Raw genomic sequence first — 21,173 nt, forward strand, 5'->3', positions numbered from 1 at the left:
TGCTCCTTGTTTATAAAAAATTCCTAGAAAATGCAGAAGTCCCGAAAGATTGGAAAATCGCTAAGGTTGTTCCTGTTCATAAATCTGGAGACACTACAAATGTGTCTAACTATTGCCCTGTTTCACTCACGTGTGTTGCATCCAAGATATTTGAACATATCATTCTTAAGCAAATCGTAAAATTTCTTGAAGAAAATAATCTACTGAGTCCTAACCAGCACGGCTTTAGGAAAGGGCTATCAACTACAACTCAACTGCTGGAAACGATCCACGATCTCGCATCCGCACTGGACAAACGCAACCAAGTCTTATTTTTAGATTTCTCGAAAGCGTTCAATCGTGTATCACACCCAAAGTTGATGTTTAAACTTCAACACTTCCTTGGCTGTAATAAAATAACAAACTGAATACAAAATTACCTTTCAGGGGCCACGACGCTGCCACAATGTCTCGTCGCTCATCATCTGTATTTCTACAGGTTTTGCTGCTGCCACTCCTGGGACAGCTGTTGTCGCTGCCCGCAGTACAGCTAGCTGATACCCGTGACGAAGAACCGTGCGTGCGCAAATTCCGTGGCCTGGATGAACCGCCAATCTGCTGCGACTTATCTTCGAGTCTGCTGCTCCGACCGCCGCCGTTTCTGGACACGTTCACTTTGCTCGTCGGGCAACGTGGGACGATGCTACCTACTCCGCCCCTTGAAAAGCGCGCACGCTTGGACGACGCTCTGGGCCACGACGCTGCCACAATGTCTCGTCGCTCATCATCTGTATTTCTACAGGTTAGTTATCTCCAAACTCGGTGTTACCGATGCAATGATGTTTGCCTTTTGGCAGTGTCGTGGCCGCCCAGCCCTTTCAAGCGTGCTTGCTCTGCTATTGTTTGTGTTCTGCGCTTGTTGCTTCTCAGTGGGGACGTAGAAGTAAACCCAGGGCCCATGACAAAGGCGCAGGAAGAGAAATTAGACACCGTGGCAGAAACCGTATTAGGACTTGAAGCGAGCAACGCCACTCTTATTGAAGCGGTAACAAAAGTGCTAAACATTCATGCGACACTGAAAACAGACCTTGAAAATCTAACCAAACGTGTTCAAGAACTTGAAACAAAACTTGAATTGGCTTCATCTGTTAGTACTTCTGCAAATCACGAAAGTGGGTTATCTAACATCGTCAATAAAATTGATGACTTAGAAAACCGGTCGCGCCGTTCAAATGTTCTGTTTTATGGTATCGCCGATAGTGACTCGTCTGAAAGTTGGGAGACGTCAGAGCAACTTGTCAACGACTTCTGCCTCGATAAGCTTGGAGTCACTGTTACTTCCGTTGCTAGGGCGCATCGTGTGGGCCGTTTCTCGACCGAGAAGGCACGGCCAATTATAGCGAAGTTTATCAACGATAAAGAAATTGAAGCCATTCTAAGTAACGGCCGCAAGCTAAAGGAAACAAACTTTAGCATCGGACGTGATTATTCGCTTGCTGTCCGTAACAAACGTCGACAGCTGCTGCAGTTCTCGAAAACGATTAAAAAAGATGGTGACCGCGTGCGTTTGGCTTTCGATAAATTGCATATCAATAAGGACACGTATCTGTGGGATGTCGCCAGTGGCCGAGCGGTGCCAGTTAGTCTTTCCACGACCGACTGACCGGTTCCAACGGCCACCTCATCTTTTCCAGCGTCTTCATGCTCGTTGAACACTCGTCTTAATTCAGAGAATAGCAGTAGTTTCCTTTTCACTAATATCCGAAGTGTACTTTCAAAATCTGTTGCCCTTTCTTCCCTCGTCGATTCAACGTGCGCTTCACTTCTGATATTAACTGAAACTTGGTTGGACGATACTATTCCGGATGCTAACGTTCTTCTCAGTGAATCCGAATTTTGCTTTTTTCGTTGTGATAGAAAAAATAGAAAAGGGGGTGGCGTCCCTATTGCTACAAAGAAACAAATATCTGCTGTCCCGATCACTGTCACTACTTTTCTTGAATGTGTTTGGATACGATGCAAAATTGGTATTGCTGATGTTGTTATTGCTGCCTTCTACCGACCGCCAGATATGACTGCCACATTTTCAGGTGAATTTCATAGAATATTGAGTGACTTATACGTGCGTTTTCCTAACTCCATTTTCCTTGTATTTGGTGATTTTAACTTCCCAAACATTGATTGGCCTAATCTTACGGTTAACCCCAGTGACCAGGAAGCCCACATGTTCCTTCATACTTGCTTAGATTTTTCGCTTGTTCAACTTATCACTGATCCTACCCGCCGCTCCGCCACAACGGCTAATATTCTTGATCTCGTCCTAACAAATAACCCTGAGGTTTGTTTCGATATCTTGCATTTACAAGGCCTATCCGATCATGAAATCATCACCGGGTACATCACTCGTCCATTTGGTAGAAAGAAAACATCCACTAAGCGAATTCATTGCTACAACCGCGCTAATTTCGATGGGATTAACTCTGCACTGCAATCATTTTCGGAGGACTTCCTAGCTCACTGTTCATCTCGCTCTGTCGAAACAAATTGGAAATCACTTAAAGACACATTAACTAATCTTGTTGACAAGTTTGTGCCGGTCATCACCATCAGATATCATAAAAATGCACCATGGTTCACAAATCGCCTTCGTCGTCTTAATAAGAAAAAACGCTTGTACCGCCAAGCAGTCAAAACAGGTCTTCCATCATCATGGACAAAGTACAGGCATTGCGATCATGAATATCAGTCACTGCTTAATACAACTCGTCATCATTTCTTCAGTCACGACCTGTCCACCATGTTAACCAATAACTGTCATAGATTTTGGCGCGTCATCAATCCGAGTTCCCACCCCGAAATCGTACTAACTAATCCTGACGGTGATCCTGTAACTGAAACTGAGTGTGCACAGCTTCTTAACGACGCATTCGTCTCAGTGTTCACCCATGAAGATACCACTTCCTCGCCCATGTTACAGTCATCTTCCGTCACTTCCATGCCAGAAATTATCATTAACGAATCAGGAATTCTAGCCCTTTTGAATAACCTCAAAGTTACTACTAGCTCTGATCACCTTGGATTTAATAACAAAATACTAAAGAATGCCTCTCTAAACCTCTATCAAGTATTGACATCACTTTTTTCACAATCATTATCATCTGGTACAATTCCTGACGACTGGCGTACAGCGAAAGTAATACCCATTTTCAAATCCGGAGACCGCACCATTCCACTTAACTATCGCCCTATCTCATTAACCAGCAACATCTGTAAACTCCTGGAACACATAATTCATACTCAAGTAATTAATTATCTAGAGGAGCACGATATCATTTTCAAATACCAGCACGGTTTTCGCAGGGGTTATTCATGCGACACACAACTCACTGGATTTACTAACGACATATTTTCCGCAGTAGACGCTGGCTTACAGGTTGACGCAGTATTTTTAGACTATTCTAAAGCTTTTGATCGCGTTCCCCATCACAGGCTCCTAACCAAATTGACAAACTTAAATCTCCATCCCAGCGTTATTTCATGGATAAAACAATTCCTCGATAACAGAAAACAATTCACCTCTGTCAACGGCTTTAACTCGTCTTCTGTCCCCGTAACATCTGGAGTCCCCCAGGGAAGTGTACTTGGCCCTCTGCTCTTTTTAATTTTTATTAACGATCTACCCAAGTGTGTATCGTCTCAAATTAGGTTATTCGCGGACGATTGTGTAATATATCGTAATATTACTAATGAAACCGACCGCCAATCACTTCAAACTGATCTTGACGCTGTAACGGCTTGGTGTTCTTCCTGGCTAATGTCTCTAAATGCATCTAAAACAAAGTTAATGTCGTTTACTAACCGTTCCACTCGAATTGCTACAACATACTTCCTCAATAACGATAAAGTTGAACTTACAACAACTTACAAGTACCTAGGAGTTCACTTTCAGTCTGACCTAACTTGGCATTACCATATTAACACAATCTTAGCATCAGCAAATCGCGCACTCGGCCTTCTTAGGCGTAATCTCAAACACGCGCCTTCACACTTAAAAAAACTTGCTTACATCACGCTAATCCGCCCGAAAGTTGAGTATGCGTCTGCCATATGGGACCCTCATCAAGCTTACATCATAAACAACCTTGAATCCCTGCAAAACCGTGCTGTTCGCTTCCTCTTTTCAGATTATTCACGCTTCACCAGTGTCACAGCATTAAAACAACGTGCCGAGTTGGAACCGCTATCATGTCGACGCCATTTCGCTCGCCTAACCTTGCTTCACAAACTGTATCACCATCCCACCCTCCACGACGACTTCTTTTTGCCACACCCTGCAGTCTTTCCTCGCCGCGACCACGTTAACAAAATAAAACGCGTCACATGCCGTTCATTGCTCTACTCGAAATCATTCATTCCTCGCACTATAATAGATTGGAATAACTTGCCATCACACATAGCTACTGAGGTTAACCCACAATCGTTTCAGCATTCGTTAAAACAAACCATGGACTAACAGATTTGGTATTTTTGTTGTATTATGTGCATTTACTGAGTATTTTCTTCTGCGTTGTTTGTTGTTGTTATTTGTGTACATTACTAGTTTTTAAGTAATTATTACGTGTATTTTGTTTCTAATGCCTGTGCCATATTTTTATGCTTGTATCGCCCCCCCCTATGAAATACCCTCGCACGAGGGCCCTTAGGGGTATTGTAAATAAATAAAAAATAAAAAAATACCAGTATGTGCAATATGACGGCCACGCAACGCACCATGTCAAAGTAATGTCTGGCGTACCTCAAGGAACGGTATTAGCACACATATTGCTTCTACTTTACATAAACGATCTAGCGTTCAATCTTAACGCACCAGTCCGAATGTTCGCAGACGATTGCATTATTTATAAAGAAATTAAATCACACGAGATAAAGTCACACTAAACAATGCAATTGGTCGAATTGCAAAATGGTGTCGAGAGTGGCAGATGACCCTGAGTCTCGAGAAATCAGTGTGCATGACTCTATCAAGAAAAAAGAACTCGCTCGTTTTCTCGTATGAAGTCGAAAATAAACCTTTAAAATCAGTCCAAAAATACAAATACCTAGGTGCTGTCATCGCCTCTGACCTGAAATGGGATAATCATGTAGAATATATATCGTCAAAAGCACTTTCCGCACTCTTTTCTCTTAAGCGATCTATACCATCTGCATCTCCCGACACCAAGCTACTGGCATACCGTTCTCTCGTCCTTCCTGTGCTTGAGTACAACATCCTGTGCTGGTTTCCGCACACACAGAAATGCATAAATAAGGTAGAAAGCGTGCAGCGGAAAGCAGTAAGGTTTATTTTTAACAAATATCAACGTAACGACTCCCCAACTGAACTCTTAAACAAGGCAAATCTCTCCACTATTAGTAACCATGCCCGAATCTCACGCCTTAAATTCATCTTTCTCCTCTTAAACGGTGCCCTAAAAATAGATTCTGACCTCTACTTAGTTCCTTCACCAAAACGCAACACCAGAACGAAACATTCACTGCACTTAACAGAGTATAAGTTTAATACTGACACCTTTTGTTATTCATTTTTTCCGCAAGCGATCAGGGAATGGAATATGTTACCAGGAAATGTTAATTCTGAATCTTTGAGCAGTTTTCTTTGTAACCTGTCATAATGGTTTATTTGAACTTTTAGTGAAGCATTGCACGTGCTTTTGTGTTGCTTAATATTGTGCCATGTATTTTGAAGCTTTCTCCCATGATTATTCATTTTACAATGTTATATCAGTTGGATGAACCTTCTTTGTGATTTTTTTATTTTGTGACGTACCTAAAAAGAAAACAAACCTGTTCCCATTCCTGCAACAGCCTCGAAAGAGGCTAGCAGTATGTTCCAAATAAAAAAAAGAAACAGCGCAGACTGGGCCTTCCAAGATCTGCTTCACCCGACCGAAACATCTCTCGCAATGCTCCACAGCAAGACTGTAACAGACGTGCGCTTCGCAAAGTTCTAAGAACATTAGATATGACGAATGTGCCCCCTGCAGGCCAGCGACTCCCCAGGCAAGTTACCGCCACGTCTCCAGCTTCCATTCATTGAGCGCCATATGCAGTTCTCCTTTGCCATGGGTCACCTGGCTACAGTTGAGAGCTGAGGTAATTCCGGACTTCCTCCTGTCCTTATTCTATCTCATGGATTATTTTCTCTTTTTGCTTGTCCGAAGTAGTTATTGATTTTTTGCCATTGGCAGCAGTACAATATACAACCACGCACCATGCAGTGTAAATACTTATTTTGAGGCATTTCTCACCATTTGAAGCACTCGTTGCAATATGAATTTTTCGCACATGTTCCTTTTATGCAGCAGACAAAAGGTCCTAACGGCATGATATAACAGGGTGCACAGCACGCTTTTAGATTTCGAAATCGAAACTGATGATCCTCTTTCAGGAAGTCAGCTTAGACATTTTAAGCATTTGCTGCACTCCGAGACATTTAAAAACATGTTTTTTGTCGTTAACGAACTAAAAGTTCTTGCTCGAAGCCCGAGAAAAGAATGAAACAGCATGATCGGGAGCCACGCATCACAGCATCCCAGCCATTGAAACCGAAATCGATGGATGGATGGATACGGCTGAACCCTTTACATCGGGCGGTGGCTCAAGCCACCTAGCCATGTCTTGTGAAATTTTACTCCTGTCTTGCTTTTAGCCACCAATCAGATAACCTTCGCTTGGTTACTTCTAACCTCTTAAAATTCACTTTCCCTTCACTATCCCTAAACCCCAATGCCTTGGGTAAGTCAGCCCCGCTGCCTTCCACTGTAGGGTGAAGCCCTTTACAGAAAAGTATCAAGTGTTCAGCCGTTTCATCCTCCTCTCCGCACGCACTGCACAAAGTGTCTATCTCCTGGTACCTGACTCTATACTTCTTAGTCCGCAAAACTCCAGTCCTGGCCTCAAACAACAAAGAACTTCCCCTACAATTATCATAGATATTTTCTTTGACAATTTCCTGTTTAAAGGTCCGGTATGTTTCTAGTGCCGATTTCGTCAGCATCCCTGTTTTCCACAAAGCTCTCTCTGTTCCTTTAACCTTTTTCTTAACCGATAATTGCTGATTTGCCCCCTTACTGCTGTCTAGATATTTGCTTGTCAATTTTCTAGTTCGCTTTCTCCATTTCGTGTCAACATTCTTTATATACAGGTATCTGAAAACTTTCCTAGCCCACCGCTTTTCCTCCATCCTTCTCAATCGTTCCTCAAATGCTATCTTACTGCTAGCCTCTCTGCTCTCGAAAGACGCCCATCCCATATCACCCTGTACCCCCTGATTTGGTGTATTGCCATGTGCTCCCAAAGCTAACCTCCCTACTCCCCGTTGCCTAATTTCCAGCCTTGCTTGAACATCTGGCCTCATACACAGGACCGCATTCCCGAAGGTCAGGCTAGGGACCATCACCCCTTTCCAGATCCCTCTTACCACCTCATACCTATTGTAATTCCACAGTGCCCTATTTTTCATGACAGCTGCATTCCTACTAGCTTTATTCATTACATATTTTTCATGCTCTGTCAGATACTCAACACTGTTATTTATCCACACCCCAAGATACTTGTACTCATTCACTACCTTTAGCACGAACTCCTGTATTCTATGCTCGCCGCCCTCTTCATTAAATGTCATGACTGCAGATTTTTCCTTACTATACTTGAAGCCTAATCTATCTCCCTCTGTACTGCATATGTCTAACAACTTCTGCAGGTCTTCCTTGTTGTCAGCCATTATCACTATATCGTCCGCATATATTAGTCCCGGTAATGTCTGTTTAATCAATTCCCCTTGCTTGAAAAAAGATACGTTGAAACCTAGTCCGCTCCCCTCTAGCTTGGCCTCCAAACCTTGCAGGTACAACATGAACAACAAAGGGGACAGAGGACATCCTTGTCTAAGCCCCCGCTGTATCTCTACAGGCCCTGATACATTTTTTTCCCATTTTATGAGCACTCTGTTACCTCTATATATATCTTTTAAAAGATTAATTACTCCATTTTCCACATCCAATGTGCCCAATATGTCCCACAAATGCTCCTGAGTAACGTTGTCATAGGCTCCCCTAATATCCAGAAATGCTAGCAATAAGGGCCTATGTTCCTTTTCCGCAATTTCTATACACTGCGCCATTTCTATCCAGGGCCATCTTTTAGCGCCGCCTCGCGGCCAGTCTGCGCACTGCCGTAGCGATCTCGGTGCCCAATGAAATCGAGCTGACGCTTCAGGCATGTTCTTCAGGAGGCTTTGGTTTCTGATATGGTTTCTAAGATGGCTGCGTCCATGGGCAATAACTCGGGGGTTTTGTTTCCTCCCAGGTTAGAGAACGGTTTTCTTTAACATTTGTGTGGAAATATCTGTGCTGCATGTTCACAGTTTTCGTGCAATGCCTTTTTTTAGTCATGGTGTTTTTCTCACGCTTGCTTTTTGAAGACTGCTATTCCCAGGACAGGTTTAGTTTACCTTTCAGTCACCGCAAATACTTTCGTTCAGTAGGGAATGCACCGTTCAGATTATTGTGTAGCTCTACAGGCATTCAAATTTTGCTGACGTGGCCCACTGCTGCCGCTAGCCAAACGTATCTTTCTTCAGGCGTGTTCTGTTTGGCTGCACTAGTTTTACTAAGTTGTGCACCACCGGGTCAAGCAGCTCAAGTGCAGCTTACTACTAGCGCTTTCACCAACGAGCATTTCAAATGATTCGAAATTCTAATTTGACCATGTTTTTTTTCTTTTCTATGCCTATAGTTCCGACCAGACGGTACAATAACTTGTGCTAGTGTTCCGTCCAGGCGTAATATAAATCGCTCTCAGTTACATCCACACGGAACAATGACTGTTACTAAATTAAGCCCCCTATGACAACAAAAAACCTGCAAAGCAAAAACCACTCAGCAGTAGATATTGTTACATGGCAGCCAGCCAAAGAAGGAGACACGATTATCGATGGCAATGAGATGATTTAATGACTGCTGGCCTAGCGCGAGCGCTCCTGCCAGTGCCACTGCACAGTTCGTCTTCTTCGTCACAATATTGGCACATTTTGTGATGCCGTTCATCGGGACGGAACTCCACAGGTGTTATATTGTTCCGTCTCGGTGGAATCTTAGGCATTCTGAAAAAAAGAAAAATTATAACTGCTCTCAGAATTATGTCCAGAAAGAACAGTAACTGCCACTTCTGTGACAACGAACCAAGCAAAACATAACCGCTTGAGGTGCAATAAGTATGAAAACAAAACTATGCAGCAATGTAGATAGCATACTTGTGATGCTATGTTCTGGTGCTGGCCTGGTCAGGACCTGAAAGGACATTCAGCACTGAGGATCAGTCCCAAGGGGAAAGGAGGGTCTGGTGTGGCCATAACTGCAGTGCCAGTAAATGCTGCCTTTGGACAGAACTTTAGGAGGCTGTTCCGTCTATACGAAACGCCAGCCACCCTTCTTTTTTATATAAGTGGCGGCATATATCAGTGAAAAATAGTTATGTGAAGGTTGGCTTTGCCACTGGCACTTCACTCGCACACAAGTTTTAAGCAAGCACAGTAACCAACTAACACGTGAAATAATTGAAGCAGCACACATCGCCTGGCCAAAAGACGCCTGCCTCTGCCGCCCCTCTTTATCGATTGGTTACAAAGAACTGGCATTTTTAGCGAGGGGGAAATGATGATTTTAGTTATCGTCCTTGTTCAGTGCAGCATGTTTAGATGACTCAAATCTATGAATGGTTGTGTGTTTTCTTCTTTTTGTCGGAACTGTATATATTCCTCGTTCCAAGCAATAAACATCAGTTGAAAGTCAGCGCTCGTCAGTGTCGTGTCTTCCTCGTAGTCCCTGTCAAAGTGCGCGCTGTTCTGTTTTAAAATTGGCTATGCCATTTAGAAGAAAACCTGTTCTCTGCTTCAGCAAAACAGAAAACTGGACGAAATGGCGGTTGCTGAAGATAAGTAGGCACAAACCCGATGACACAGGAAGGCAAGACAGCTAAAACATGCTTCATTCTTGCAACTGGTTTATTAGGAAAGTGAATGAAAAATTAAGACAACAAGAAACACACTGCTCCTGTATCAGTACCAGCTCACAAAATCATGAGTGTTAAAATCTCTGGAGATAGTCTTTTTCTGCCGGAGCGTGAGTGACAGCTTGGTTACACATTTCGTACCTGAGCAGATACAAAATGTCTCCATTGTGTCCCTTGGTAGTGCTGTGAATGGCGAAACAAGATAACTGTTTTGAAAACGATGGGCCAGCAACCTTTGCATGTGCAAAGATTATTTTTGTGCTCTCTGATACGTTTGGCCTATGTACAAATGTCTACACCTGAGAGGAATCTTATAAACAATACCGGACCAAGCCCAAGCTTTAGTGACAATCTGTTTTGGTGTCGAGGTGAAATGTGAAACTCGCAACACGGGGCTAGTCAAATGCAGACCACTCGGGCTTGCATGTGCTGAAATCCTCTCGCATGTAGCTTCTAGCTTCTCCGCAGCTCAATCATTGTCCTTCTAATGCGGGGGAATTCCGTGCTACACCAGTGTTTGCCACTGAGTTCTGGTTCTCAGAAGTTATACTGCTATGTACAAAACAAACAAAACTCAACAGATTACTATTCATCTTTTACAGAAACAAATAATTGGATTACTGTCACTTTACAAAGAGCAATCAATGCATTAAAGAATTTGAACACATTGTAATTTATTTCAAGTGATCAATTACTTGTAATGCATTACGTAAAAGTCTGGAAGTCACACATTACTCCATGATGGTGTCAGTGGCTTCCCTATTAAGCTGTCTTTGCAACACCAATATAAACTTCACAATTTTCCTTGCTACTTTTTCTGTTCTATGCTTGCCTATACTGGCATATATTCATTTACTATGTTTGCTTCATTGATGTCACCAAGTGGAATCTTCCAATTCCCATTCTAATTACTAAACTTTTCCCACCTCCTCCATGGTTACAAATAAACTGAAAAGATCGTTTTCTTTGCAGCTTGAAAAGCTAGCGACGTGGTCGTGGCTGATGAGAGAAAGAATCAACAAATGCGAGTGAGTTCCTGTGGTGATGCAGCAGTAAAGCTGTCCTGCCTCACAAACCACGTTAAAGGCTTGATTTTTGATCAGAGGAGGCGCATTTCTGATCCAGACTAAGCACAGAAGCTCCAGTCAGCACATTTTAAAACACACCAGACAACCTTGCTAGATTGAGATGAATCCAAGGAACTGCAATACAACAACCTGCACTGCGCTGGCATTATATTTCGATATGTCCTTCACGCAAGACCCTGGACACATTTCACTGAAAGACTTTTATAGCAATTTTCATTTAAAAGACACATCAGTTCTGTAGCTGAAGTGACACTGGAAGTGGGAGAGTGCTCCCTGTGCTCCCACGCAGTCACCTTTTCAGGAATGTGTAGCTACAGGGCCCCTCTGGGCATCCTTCCAAGTGTGTTGCTTTATCTAAACCAGCTTCCCACTCCAAGCCCCAAATAACACCAAATTAGTTCTTAACAAGGGAAGCTTTGCTCAGGTCTAACAATGCGAGGATATGTGGCTTATGTCAGAGCTACCTGTCGTGAGTGGGGACCGGGTTGAAACCAGCGGCTGATTTTCAAACTGCAAACTGAGCATTTCAGAAGCTTCTCTTGCAGCTTTTTGAGCAGGCTGACAACGGTGCCGACGTGTTTTTGTAGCTGCACTTAACAGATGTAGTACATGGTACTCTTCATCAGGTTTAAAAAATCACTAGAAGTCACCCTGAGCCTGAAGTGCCCTCTTCAACATGCAGTCTGCTTTCATGCAGGTACACCGGTTTCAGGTCACAGAAAGCCCCAAGTTCAATACTTGCTGAAGCATGCCTTCACTGTTCCAGAGCTAAAAGCGCAGCGCATCAGCACTTTCAACTGGGTAATCATGCTCATACTAGATGGCTCAGCTTGTGATTGCACACAGAGAAATAGGCTCAGCAAAGGGATCTGTCATTCTTTTCGGTGCTTTTGTTCTCCTTCTTAGCCTTAACAACTACCATGGCCTTGCACTTCGTGTTGCGTCAGCTCCCGCTGGCATGGCGACATCGCCATTTTTTATGGCACAGCAACCTGGGAGAAGCAAAAGAACTAATTTAAGATCCCACATACATTTTGTAATGCCTATGGCACAAAGCTATAACCTTCTCGTATACACATGTAACAGAAACCATTTGTGCTGAATTATTCAACCGCTTCAATCACAAACACCCCGAGCAATGTGGGTCCAACCAGGCGCTGGTCCAACAACAATCATTCTGGCAGGTTGCATCTATATGCGCGAATGTTACATTTATTCGTTTTTGTTCCTGTGGAAACTAATATCACGAGCACAAATGCTGACTTCAAGGAAAAAGCATTTCGTATGTGCTGGCAGTGTGTTTTCTCGTGCATCTCTAGAAGCACTGAACAGAACGGCAAAAATTTAAGAAGTGCACTAGCTTGGCAGGGTGTGCCTGCATTACAGCTCATGGACACGAGCCCTAAAATGCAGTTCCTTTGTGGCAATCACATTGAAATATAGGGCGCGACTGGCCGAATTTAATCAAGCACTTGTCGCATTGTGAGGCTTCCAACGCTGAAGAAACTTGCGCAAAGAATGAAGATGTTGTTTACCTTGGTAAACATGGCACATACTTATGCGCCGGGATTGGCCGAAGTATGGCGGTGAATGCCAAGGAAAATCATATAGCATTTGAGCAGAAAAGCATGAGGTGAAGAAAGTAGAATAGTGGAATGACAGAAGATAGGAAGAAAATAGTAATAATTGTTTGTTGAAAAACTGAAATAAATTAAACAGTTTTGAAGTACCAGGAATAGAAAAAATACACATTTTTGGAATGCGGAAGAAAGTTAGCAAGGTAACATACCAGTTGCAATAATGTAATTGTGAAGGTATCCACAAACCGTACTTAATGTGTAGCTTGTTGGGCCAGCCAGTTGGTGCATGGTACCAGGTAGAAAAACAAGCAGAAGAGGACGCATACACAATAGAAGGAGTTCACACGGACGACGCTGGAGACACAACTGAAAATCTTTACTTGATTAAGGAATCGAGCAGAGCACGGTGCACATGCGCATGAGCAGGGCACGTCGACAAAAGGAAGAAAACGAAAGCAAAATAAAGGTCAGTCATTAAAAATACTGCTATCTTGTGAGTGGAGACTATGTCCCATTCATGAACCGGTATTTTTTGGAAGAAAATTTGACTGATGTTTTGCTGACACAATCAGTGCCGATTTTTTTATTTTAAAAGCTTCCAAGATTTCACGTTCTGTCTGCATTTTACCTCGGCCGATCATTTTTACACTGCTAAACAGGGGTGTACAGTTTTGGCATTGGTTACAATTTTTTGGGAGATTGACTGTATTATCCGTTTGCAGTGATGTGCGATGCTGTCTTTTCTGGTCATTAATGCATTGGCCAGTCTGGCTGATATAGGCCTCGCCACATGACAAAACTTCAAGCCGGTGACTGCTAAGCTATCAAAGGTAAAATGCCGCGCTCTTCAACTCTTGAAGAACCTGAATCTCAATGGTATGCTGAAAGAAGTGAGCAGGAAAGAGAAGACTGATGTCCTGAAAGTGTTTGCCACCAAAACTCACAAGACCGGCTGTCCCCTCAGGGCCATTGTCACCGAGGGCCCATTCTTGAAAGACTCACTGGACCCCTTGGCACCTGACGATGCCTTTTCAGTCCAGTCCTCAATGAGCGTAGTGAAGCTTATCTCCAATACAACCCCCCCCCACCCCCACCCCTCCAGTTGATGCCACTTATGCCATATCCATTGACGTCGAGGACTTGTTTTATTCGGTACCGCACAAGAAGTTACTTCAGACTGTGCGTGGGATATGTACTATCGGGGACAAAACTGGTATACTCCACGCAGCAAGAGCCGGAGCAAAGGAAAACTGCATCGTAATGCCATCTAAAGCACGAAACATTTAAACGAGTCAAGCGACATGCCTGCAGATAATAAAGGGCTCGAATTGGCTGTCTCGATCCCAGATGCCGCCTGTAGATGGTGTTACGATGCAGTTTTCCATAGTGTTCCTATATATATATATATATATATATGCTTCCTGCGGGAGCATGTATAGGAACACTACTGAATAACCAACGGAAAACTAGAGTTCCTGTATATGCTCCCTGCGGCAGCATATACAGGAACACTAGGTTTTCGTTGGTCCGGCTCCCGCTGCTTGGAGCATACCACTTTTGTACCGATAGTACAAATTTAGGTGGGGGATTGTGCGTCGCAGAAGCGTCATTGACACCTCACACATCCTTGATCTATATGACCAGATATTCCAATTAAGGGTATACTTTAAATGCTGAAAGCCCGTGGTATTAAGCAACGGAATGAGTGAAGCTGGCTGAGCTATGTTGGAAACGCAGGAAACGAAATCTCCACCAGAATGAGGCGAGGGACAGGATTGATTACAAGGGCACTGAGAGCTGACCTTGCAATAAATCGGCCACCTCGTTAAAATAGGCACCCGAATGACCAGATACCCGGACAAAATAGACCTCTCTCACGGAGAGTGGAACAAAAAACCTAAAGGAACGCATAAACAGCATAAAGTAGTTAGATTTATTTTTAACTCATATGGCCGTACACCTGTAAGCGAGCTCGTGAGGCGAAGTGGGTTACCCCCAGTTGTTTAGCGCAATTGTGTTTGTCTATTAAAGTTTTTCTTCCAGCTCATAAAAGGTCATTATAAAGTTAATACTTCTAATTATTTTGCTTACTCCTCAAGTTATAACACGAGGCAAAGGCATGCACTAACAATAGCCACTTTGAACGCACGAAATAACTGCTTTAAGTATTCTTTTTTTTCCGAGGAGAATTAATGAATGGAATAAACTTAATAGCGAGACTGTTAATCATAATTTTTTATTGATGTTTGAACAGTGCCTGCAAATATTATGAATTTGAGTGTTTATATGCTTGTATTTTGTTTTTTTTCCCACCCTGCTATGATCTGTACTAGATAGCAGTATCTATAAATAAATAAATAAATAATAGAAATTTTCCTGAAGTTTGGAGAGAGGTAAAACTGAAAGGCAGTCTGCAAGGATAAGACCCCGTGCTACATGTCTCGGAATTTTGAGAGCAGCCAAACCAATAGCCATAAACTCTGCAAAGAATATAGGTGTAATCTCGGATACGAAACGGAATAGCTCCAAGCCGTTCCTGCGAATGTATCCCTATCGCCGCCTTCTCGCAGCTCCCGGAGGAATCAACGGAGAGAACCGTGCGATGGGGAAAGTTCTCTAGGTGATCAGCAACAAGACCATTTAGGATATTTGCGGGCATATGTTTAGCATGGGACGGAAAAATATGGCCATAAGAGAAGACGGGGTCAGCCCCCGTATCACCAAAAATAAAGTAAACGCACTGCACACCAATGAGTACGACAGGATCGCGCGACAACTATCGAGACGGAGTTTCGGCATAGCTCATCTTCGGTTTTCTTTTTTTTTTCAACCTGTACACCGCTCGTGCTGGTTTTGGGGCTGTGCTGTAGCGAGATACTCAGTCCTATGCACATGTCTTCCCAGCGAAACTTCAAACTTCGATAGAAACCAGCCAGCACGCCAGCTGCCCCCATAGAGAAGCATACTTACGTTTCTCTATGCTGCCCGGTAAGTCAACGTGGAGATGCCGCAAAAAACACAGGCGATGTAAGGAGTGGATTGCTGTGAGGAAGTTTTAACGCAGCAGACCATTTTATTAAAAATTCCTTTCAGTTTGTGCAAAAAATGGTATGCTCGAACAAACGTAAGCGGCATAATCGTTTTGTTTTGCTTGTGTTTTTGTGTTTAGTGACATAACCCGAACTTCCGCTGCTGCAGCTTTCGGCCTTTAGAAACACCAACGCCTCCTTTATAAAACTATGCGTGTCAGTTCCGGCGCCACACAATAGGACCGCCGTGGACGCCGCGGTTCACGTGCCGCTCGGAACGCGGCGCTGCTAGCTGCCACTACGCCGTCGTTCAGAACGCTGCTGGAACATGCGCGCAGCCCCCGACTTGCGCTGCTCATGCTAGTTGTAGAGTTGTATATCGTCCTACATTTAATTTAGTTCGTCGAGTATGCTAACGAAGCGCTGTTCAAATGCTTTTATCGCGAATATTTAAAGTGATACAAGCGATATGATTGCGTGGCATAGCCGCCGATTCACTCGCGAGCAGTTTCGTTTCTTCGTTCAGGTGTTGTTTTGATGTCGACTAGCCTACTAGCCAAACACTTCAGCTGTTGCTCACGGGGCTGGGCAGAAACGCAAAGCGTAATAAGAGCCAAAAACTGTGCTTTTCCTCGGTTTTGTGATTTGCCCTGCTTTTTAACAAGCGTTCGGTTCATTCCCACGGCCCAAATTTTCTTACACTCAACCATATGATACATTTAACAATCGAACATTTATTTGCAGTACTTATCTCAACTTGTCTGGCTGCAACTGGTCACATGGCATGCTGCAATTTTAGCAGCTTCAGTGACAATGGTTTCTTAATTTGTATACATCTTGACGATTGAATTCTTGTCTGTGATATTAAAAGCATATGGTTAGTCAACAGCCGTTCTCCGTGTGGCCTGGCTCTTCGTTCTTGTGCACCAAAATGGGCATGTTCACAAGCACATCAATAGCATGTTCCACACTTGTCTCTAGCGGTTTGGAAATGGATTTCCTGTGAAACAGCATTATGTCGACAAACCGCTTGATGTCCAGTACCTATCAAAACAGACGCTATAACTCCTTGGTTGGATACTTTAGTCCATCATGCATGGCCTTGGTGTGCAATCAGCCCATCAACAGGGGCACTGCCCTTTGGTTTTTTCACAAGTTGAATGCAGGTCTCGCAGCAGAGCCTTTCTGACAAGACCCTGGCCTGGAACCATGGTGTAGTGCAAAGATCTCGCAATCTGTTCTTTGCTGCTGATGGGAAAAAACACTTGCTTGCATGTACAGCTGCATTAATTTCTGAGTGTCTCCTTTGGAAACTGCTGCATCAGTACAGAATGAGGCTGAGCTGTTGATTGCTTCGAACTGATGCAGACACAATACCGGTCTTCAACATCTTCTCAAGTCCAGAGTACATCGCATGAAACACATAACTTCTATAAAACGTCTTCAAACAACTCCAAACATCTAGCAATGTCTAGCTCTAGACTGAAATGTTTAAAAAACATCTCAGCAATGGAGGTTTATCCACAAATGTTTTAAAAATGTACTGACCAAATAGGTTTATTCACAAATGTTTTAAAAACATACGACAAAAGAGGTTTACTCACAAACGTTTTGAAAACGTCTCTAAATATACATTTTACACTAATGGTTTCAAAAGATTTCTCTGACGAGAAGTTTACTTGGGAACGTATGCAGGTATGAAACTGCAGGTATGACACTTTTCAGTGCAAGAGAAATTTAGAAGGCGATCCCCTAAAAAACAAGCATCTTGCTACTTCCAGTTTTAATGCCAAGTAATTTAGTTTTTTTCATTGGACACTTATATAATAAACTATGGCAGAGACTGATGAAGCGGGTTTTCTTGCCTCATTTGCATGTGTATTTATGCTGCAAAGAGCAGCTGCCTGCCCTTTGCAGTTCGACCTTTACTACACATATCTGAGCAAACAAAATCTGCAGCTCTAAAGAAAGCATGAGCATGCACTAAACCTAATGAAATAGCCCAGTAAAAAAAAAAAACAGTGGGTCCAGTTGGGCATACCATTCGGTTTCAATTGGAACCAGTTGGACCAAATTAATTGGTCAGCCAGTTGGGCTTATGGATCTAATTGGGTAGTCCATTTGGTTTCCCTAGTTCCAGTTGGGCATTCCAATTGGTTCTGCATTTCCAACTCGATTACCCAACTGGTTTGTGAGGTTCCAATTGATTTCGGCACTCCCAGTTGGATCGCCCAACTGTAAACATTTGAAACCAATTGGGGCTCCCAGTTGGAACTAAGAAAACCAATTGGAAGCTGATCTCCCAACTAGAAGCTCCAGTTGGTTTCAACTGGGCGATCCAAGTGTAAGTTAATGATGCCCTTCAAAAATAACAGCGTGGAAAACGGGGACTTCAAGAGCAGAAAACACAGGAAAAGCGCTGACTCTCAACTAAAGTTTAATCACAGCAAACAGGCAAATATAAGCGAACAGATAGCAACCAAAAAATAAAACCACAAGGCACGTACACTATGTTGGGTCAAGAGAGGCAACCTCACTGTCCCGCAGGAGCAGGGATGGTTTGCTGATGCACAATCTTGGTTTCTTTCTCATTTTGTAGGCTTCTACGATTTCCCAGGTCAATTGATCGGGGTGTTTATACAATATGTCACTATAGTACAAGGAAGGAAAACATGATTGACACTCTCGGCAATGTTCAACTAAATTTGTGGAGCGGTTAGAATCTAATGAGTTCAGATGCTGCCTCAGTCATTTGTTAATACACCGTCCTGCTTGACCAATGTAAATTTAACTATAGGAAAGAGGTATTTTGTACACTACGCCCTCAGAGCATGGTAAAAATTTCTTATGCTTAATGCCACAAGACTCTACACATTTGTTAGGATTGCGAGCCTTATTTTCAACAATTGAACAAATTTTATTGAGCTTATTTGGTGCCGAAAAAACTATATCAACTTCATATTTATGGGCCACATTTTTAAGACCATGTGACAGGCGGTGTACATAGGGAAGGACTGCGAACTTTTTCTGTTTCTGTTCATTTTGTGAAGATGGCGGCAAAGCCGAGGTTTTCAGCTTTGTAACTATTTTATTGCAACCCAAAGTGATGAGCTCATCTGAATAACCTGCATCCCTAAGCCTCTTAGCCTGATCATCGCCTGATTGCATCAGCAAACCATCCCTGCTCCTGTGTGACAGGTTGCCTATCTTGACCCAACATAGTGCACGTGCCTTGTGGTTTTATTGTTTGGTTGTTGCCTGTTCGCTTATATTTGCCTGTTTGCTGTGATTAAACTTTAGCTGAGAGTCGGCTCTTGTCCTGTGTTTTCTACCTTTGAAGTCCCCTTTTTCCGCGCTGTTAATTTTTAAATATGTATCACCAACTCGTCCGCCTTGCTATCGTGCTGAATATATGTTTAGCTGGCTATAAAACAGAAAACTAGGCTAATTAAGTTCTTGTAAAAGAGATAGTAGCAGCTTAATTTCTTGAATTCTTTTCATCACTTCCATCATCACTGCGGGCGTTCTTAAATTAGCTTCGCTTAACGTTCACCCGCCACTGGCTCCAGCTAGACGGTATATATAAGTGACTGCAAAAGTGCGCTCTGTGGATATACGTTGAGAACTTGAGTTGGTATACAGTGTTTGACTCTGTGTGTAATGCATGCTTGTTGCTCTCTCTTGATTTTCATAACGACGTGTATTTATAATTTCAGTTCCCTTGTAGAAATGTTGGCAGCAGTCTCACAGCAGTCAGAAGGCCAATTTATTCCAATGCAATTCTAATTTTTTTTCCTGACCAGTTAAAACCATTAGAGTCGAATAGGTATGCCAACTGAGTTCAATTGGTGGGCCATTTCGTCTGATTGGGTGGCCAATTATTTCTAATTGGAAGCACCAGTTGGACTCAATTGGTTGAGCCCAATGGGTGCCGAAAACACACGAGTTTCGACCCACTGGTTTCAACTGGAAATTTTCCAACTGGACCCACCGGGTTTTTTTTTTTTAGTTGGGATCCCACTGGTTGATTTTAGAGGATCTAAATATATAGTACACTGATCTTGGGTCTATAGGCTTCATATAAGGAGCCATTTCCAAAAATAAAAATGTCTATGTTCTTAACGAGTTCTTATGACGAAGTTTTCTAGATCTTTTTTGGCGGAGCATTAGCAGGCATATAACACCTCCTTTTGCCTCATTGTCTACAGAACATCTGAAAATAGATTTCTTTTAGACATTATACCGTATACTTTTGTAGACGTTTGTTACGCGTTGCGTAGCCCTTCTTGTGTTTCGTGGGATTCTTCACACCCATAGCATCATCATCGCAACCTGCTGTCCTTCGAAGAAACACGAACAGTGCCTCCATCGGAACAAATATGAACTTCTTTTCTTTCAGAAGGTAACGAATGCATGTTACATTCGATGTTGTTATCAGGACCAGTGCTGTGTTTGTCTCATTGGTACAGAAATTTTGTCAGAGTAGCTGCCCTTTCTCAGTCTTTCGTTCTATTCAAGGAATTCAGTCATTGCAACCTTTAGCCATCGCTGGTGCAACTCGAGGCCGGCATGAATCTTGTGGAATGATACCCTTGTGGAATGATACCCCGGTGTCTTTCTTTTTGGACTTGATGTGCACATATATAGGCACACAGCAGTACCTCATTATGGACGCTGTCAGTACACAAACGGAAGAAAACCAAATGTCACGGCATATTCCTGCGCACGTTGACACCAGCGGCAAGCGCTGGCAAATGGGAAAGAGTGTGATTCAGCAAGAGGGGCCCTTTTGACAGGCATAGTTTTATAAAGGAGGCGCTGGGAAACACACACATGGGTCAACGTCGTGAAACATGGAACGCAGGTGAGCGGTACGGACAGGGCTGCCTCCTCCTCCCCTCCCTCCTGCCCCCCTGCGGCACGCAGTGCAGAGAAAACCAATATAGCAGCTCTTGAAGACAAAATTAAGATGCTCCTCCAGAAAATTTGGCTCCTAGAATCGCAGTCAAAACAGCCTATCACTCCTCTCTCTCGCCCCGCTACCGAGGCAATGGAGAGAGAGCCCGCAGCACCGAACGCCGCACTGAACGCGGAAGCTGCGCTTGAGGCCCGCATGGACGCCCGTTTCAATGCCCTAAAAAGTCAAATTTCCGCGGCAGCCGCTTCCGCAATCGCAAAAATGACCGAAATTGTGCCCACAATCGTCGCACAGCACATCGCACAATATTCGCGTGGCGTCCGACGAGTCGGCGGTCTAATCAAAGACGGGTCTGGCTGCTATCCCAAAATGTCGCGTCGCGCCATGGAAACTTTAGTAGAAGACGATGACAGCTGCTCGCTCTCTGGAATAGAGGATGGCCCCTCACCCCGAGTGCCGGCTCCGGAGCAGCATCCCTGCAATCGCCCTCTCACTTAACTGACCATGG

At 43.4% G+C, this 21,173-nt stretch overlaps 1 protein-coding gene across 2 annotated transcripts in view; it reads left to right on the plus strand.

Annotated features, from left to right (window-relative positions):
- Positions 1–431: 431 nt before the first annotated feature.
- LOC144132254 (uncharacterized) overlaps positions 432–21,173 on the plus strand; it is a 45,494-nt gene continuing 24,752 nt past the window's right edge. Inside the window, exons 1-4 of one of the 2 annotated variants that reach the window (XR_013314735.1) lie at positions 432–781; positions 6,024–6,132; positions 11,023–11,078; positions 11,836–11,939. Coding sequence is in view for 1 of the 2 variants with exons in the window: in XM_077664512.1 (XP_077520638.1) it covers positions 582–781; positions 6,024–6,132; positions 11,023–11,078 (365 nt within the window). In the remaining variant the exon portion in view is untranslated. The remainder of the gene's footprint in view (positions 782–6,023; positions 6,133–11,022; positions 11,079–11,835; positions 11,940–21,173) is intronic. The other variant, XM_077664512.1, reaches the window with a different exon arrangement.

The sequence above is a fragment of the Amblyomma americanum genome, chromosome 5 (genome assembly GCF_052857255.1).
Source record: "Amblyomma americanum isolate KBUSLIRL-KWMA chromosome 5, ASM5285725v1, whole genome shotgun sequence".
Taxonomy (NCBI): domain Eukaryota; kingdom Metazoa; phylum Arthropoda; class Arachnida; order Ixodida; family Ixodidae; genus Amblyomma; species Amblyomma americanum.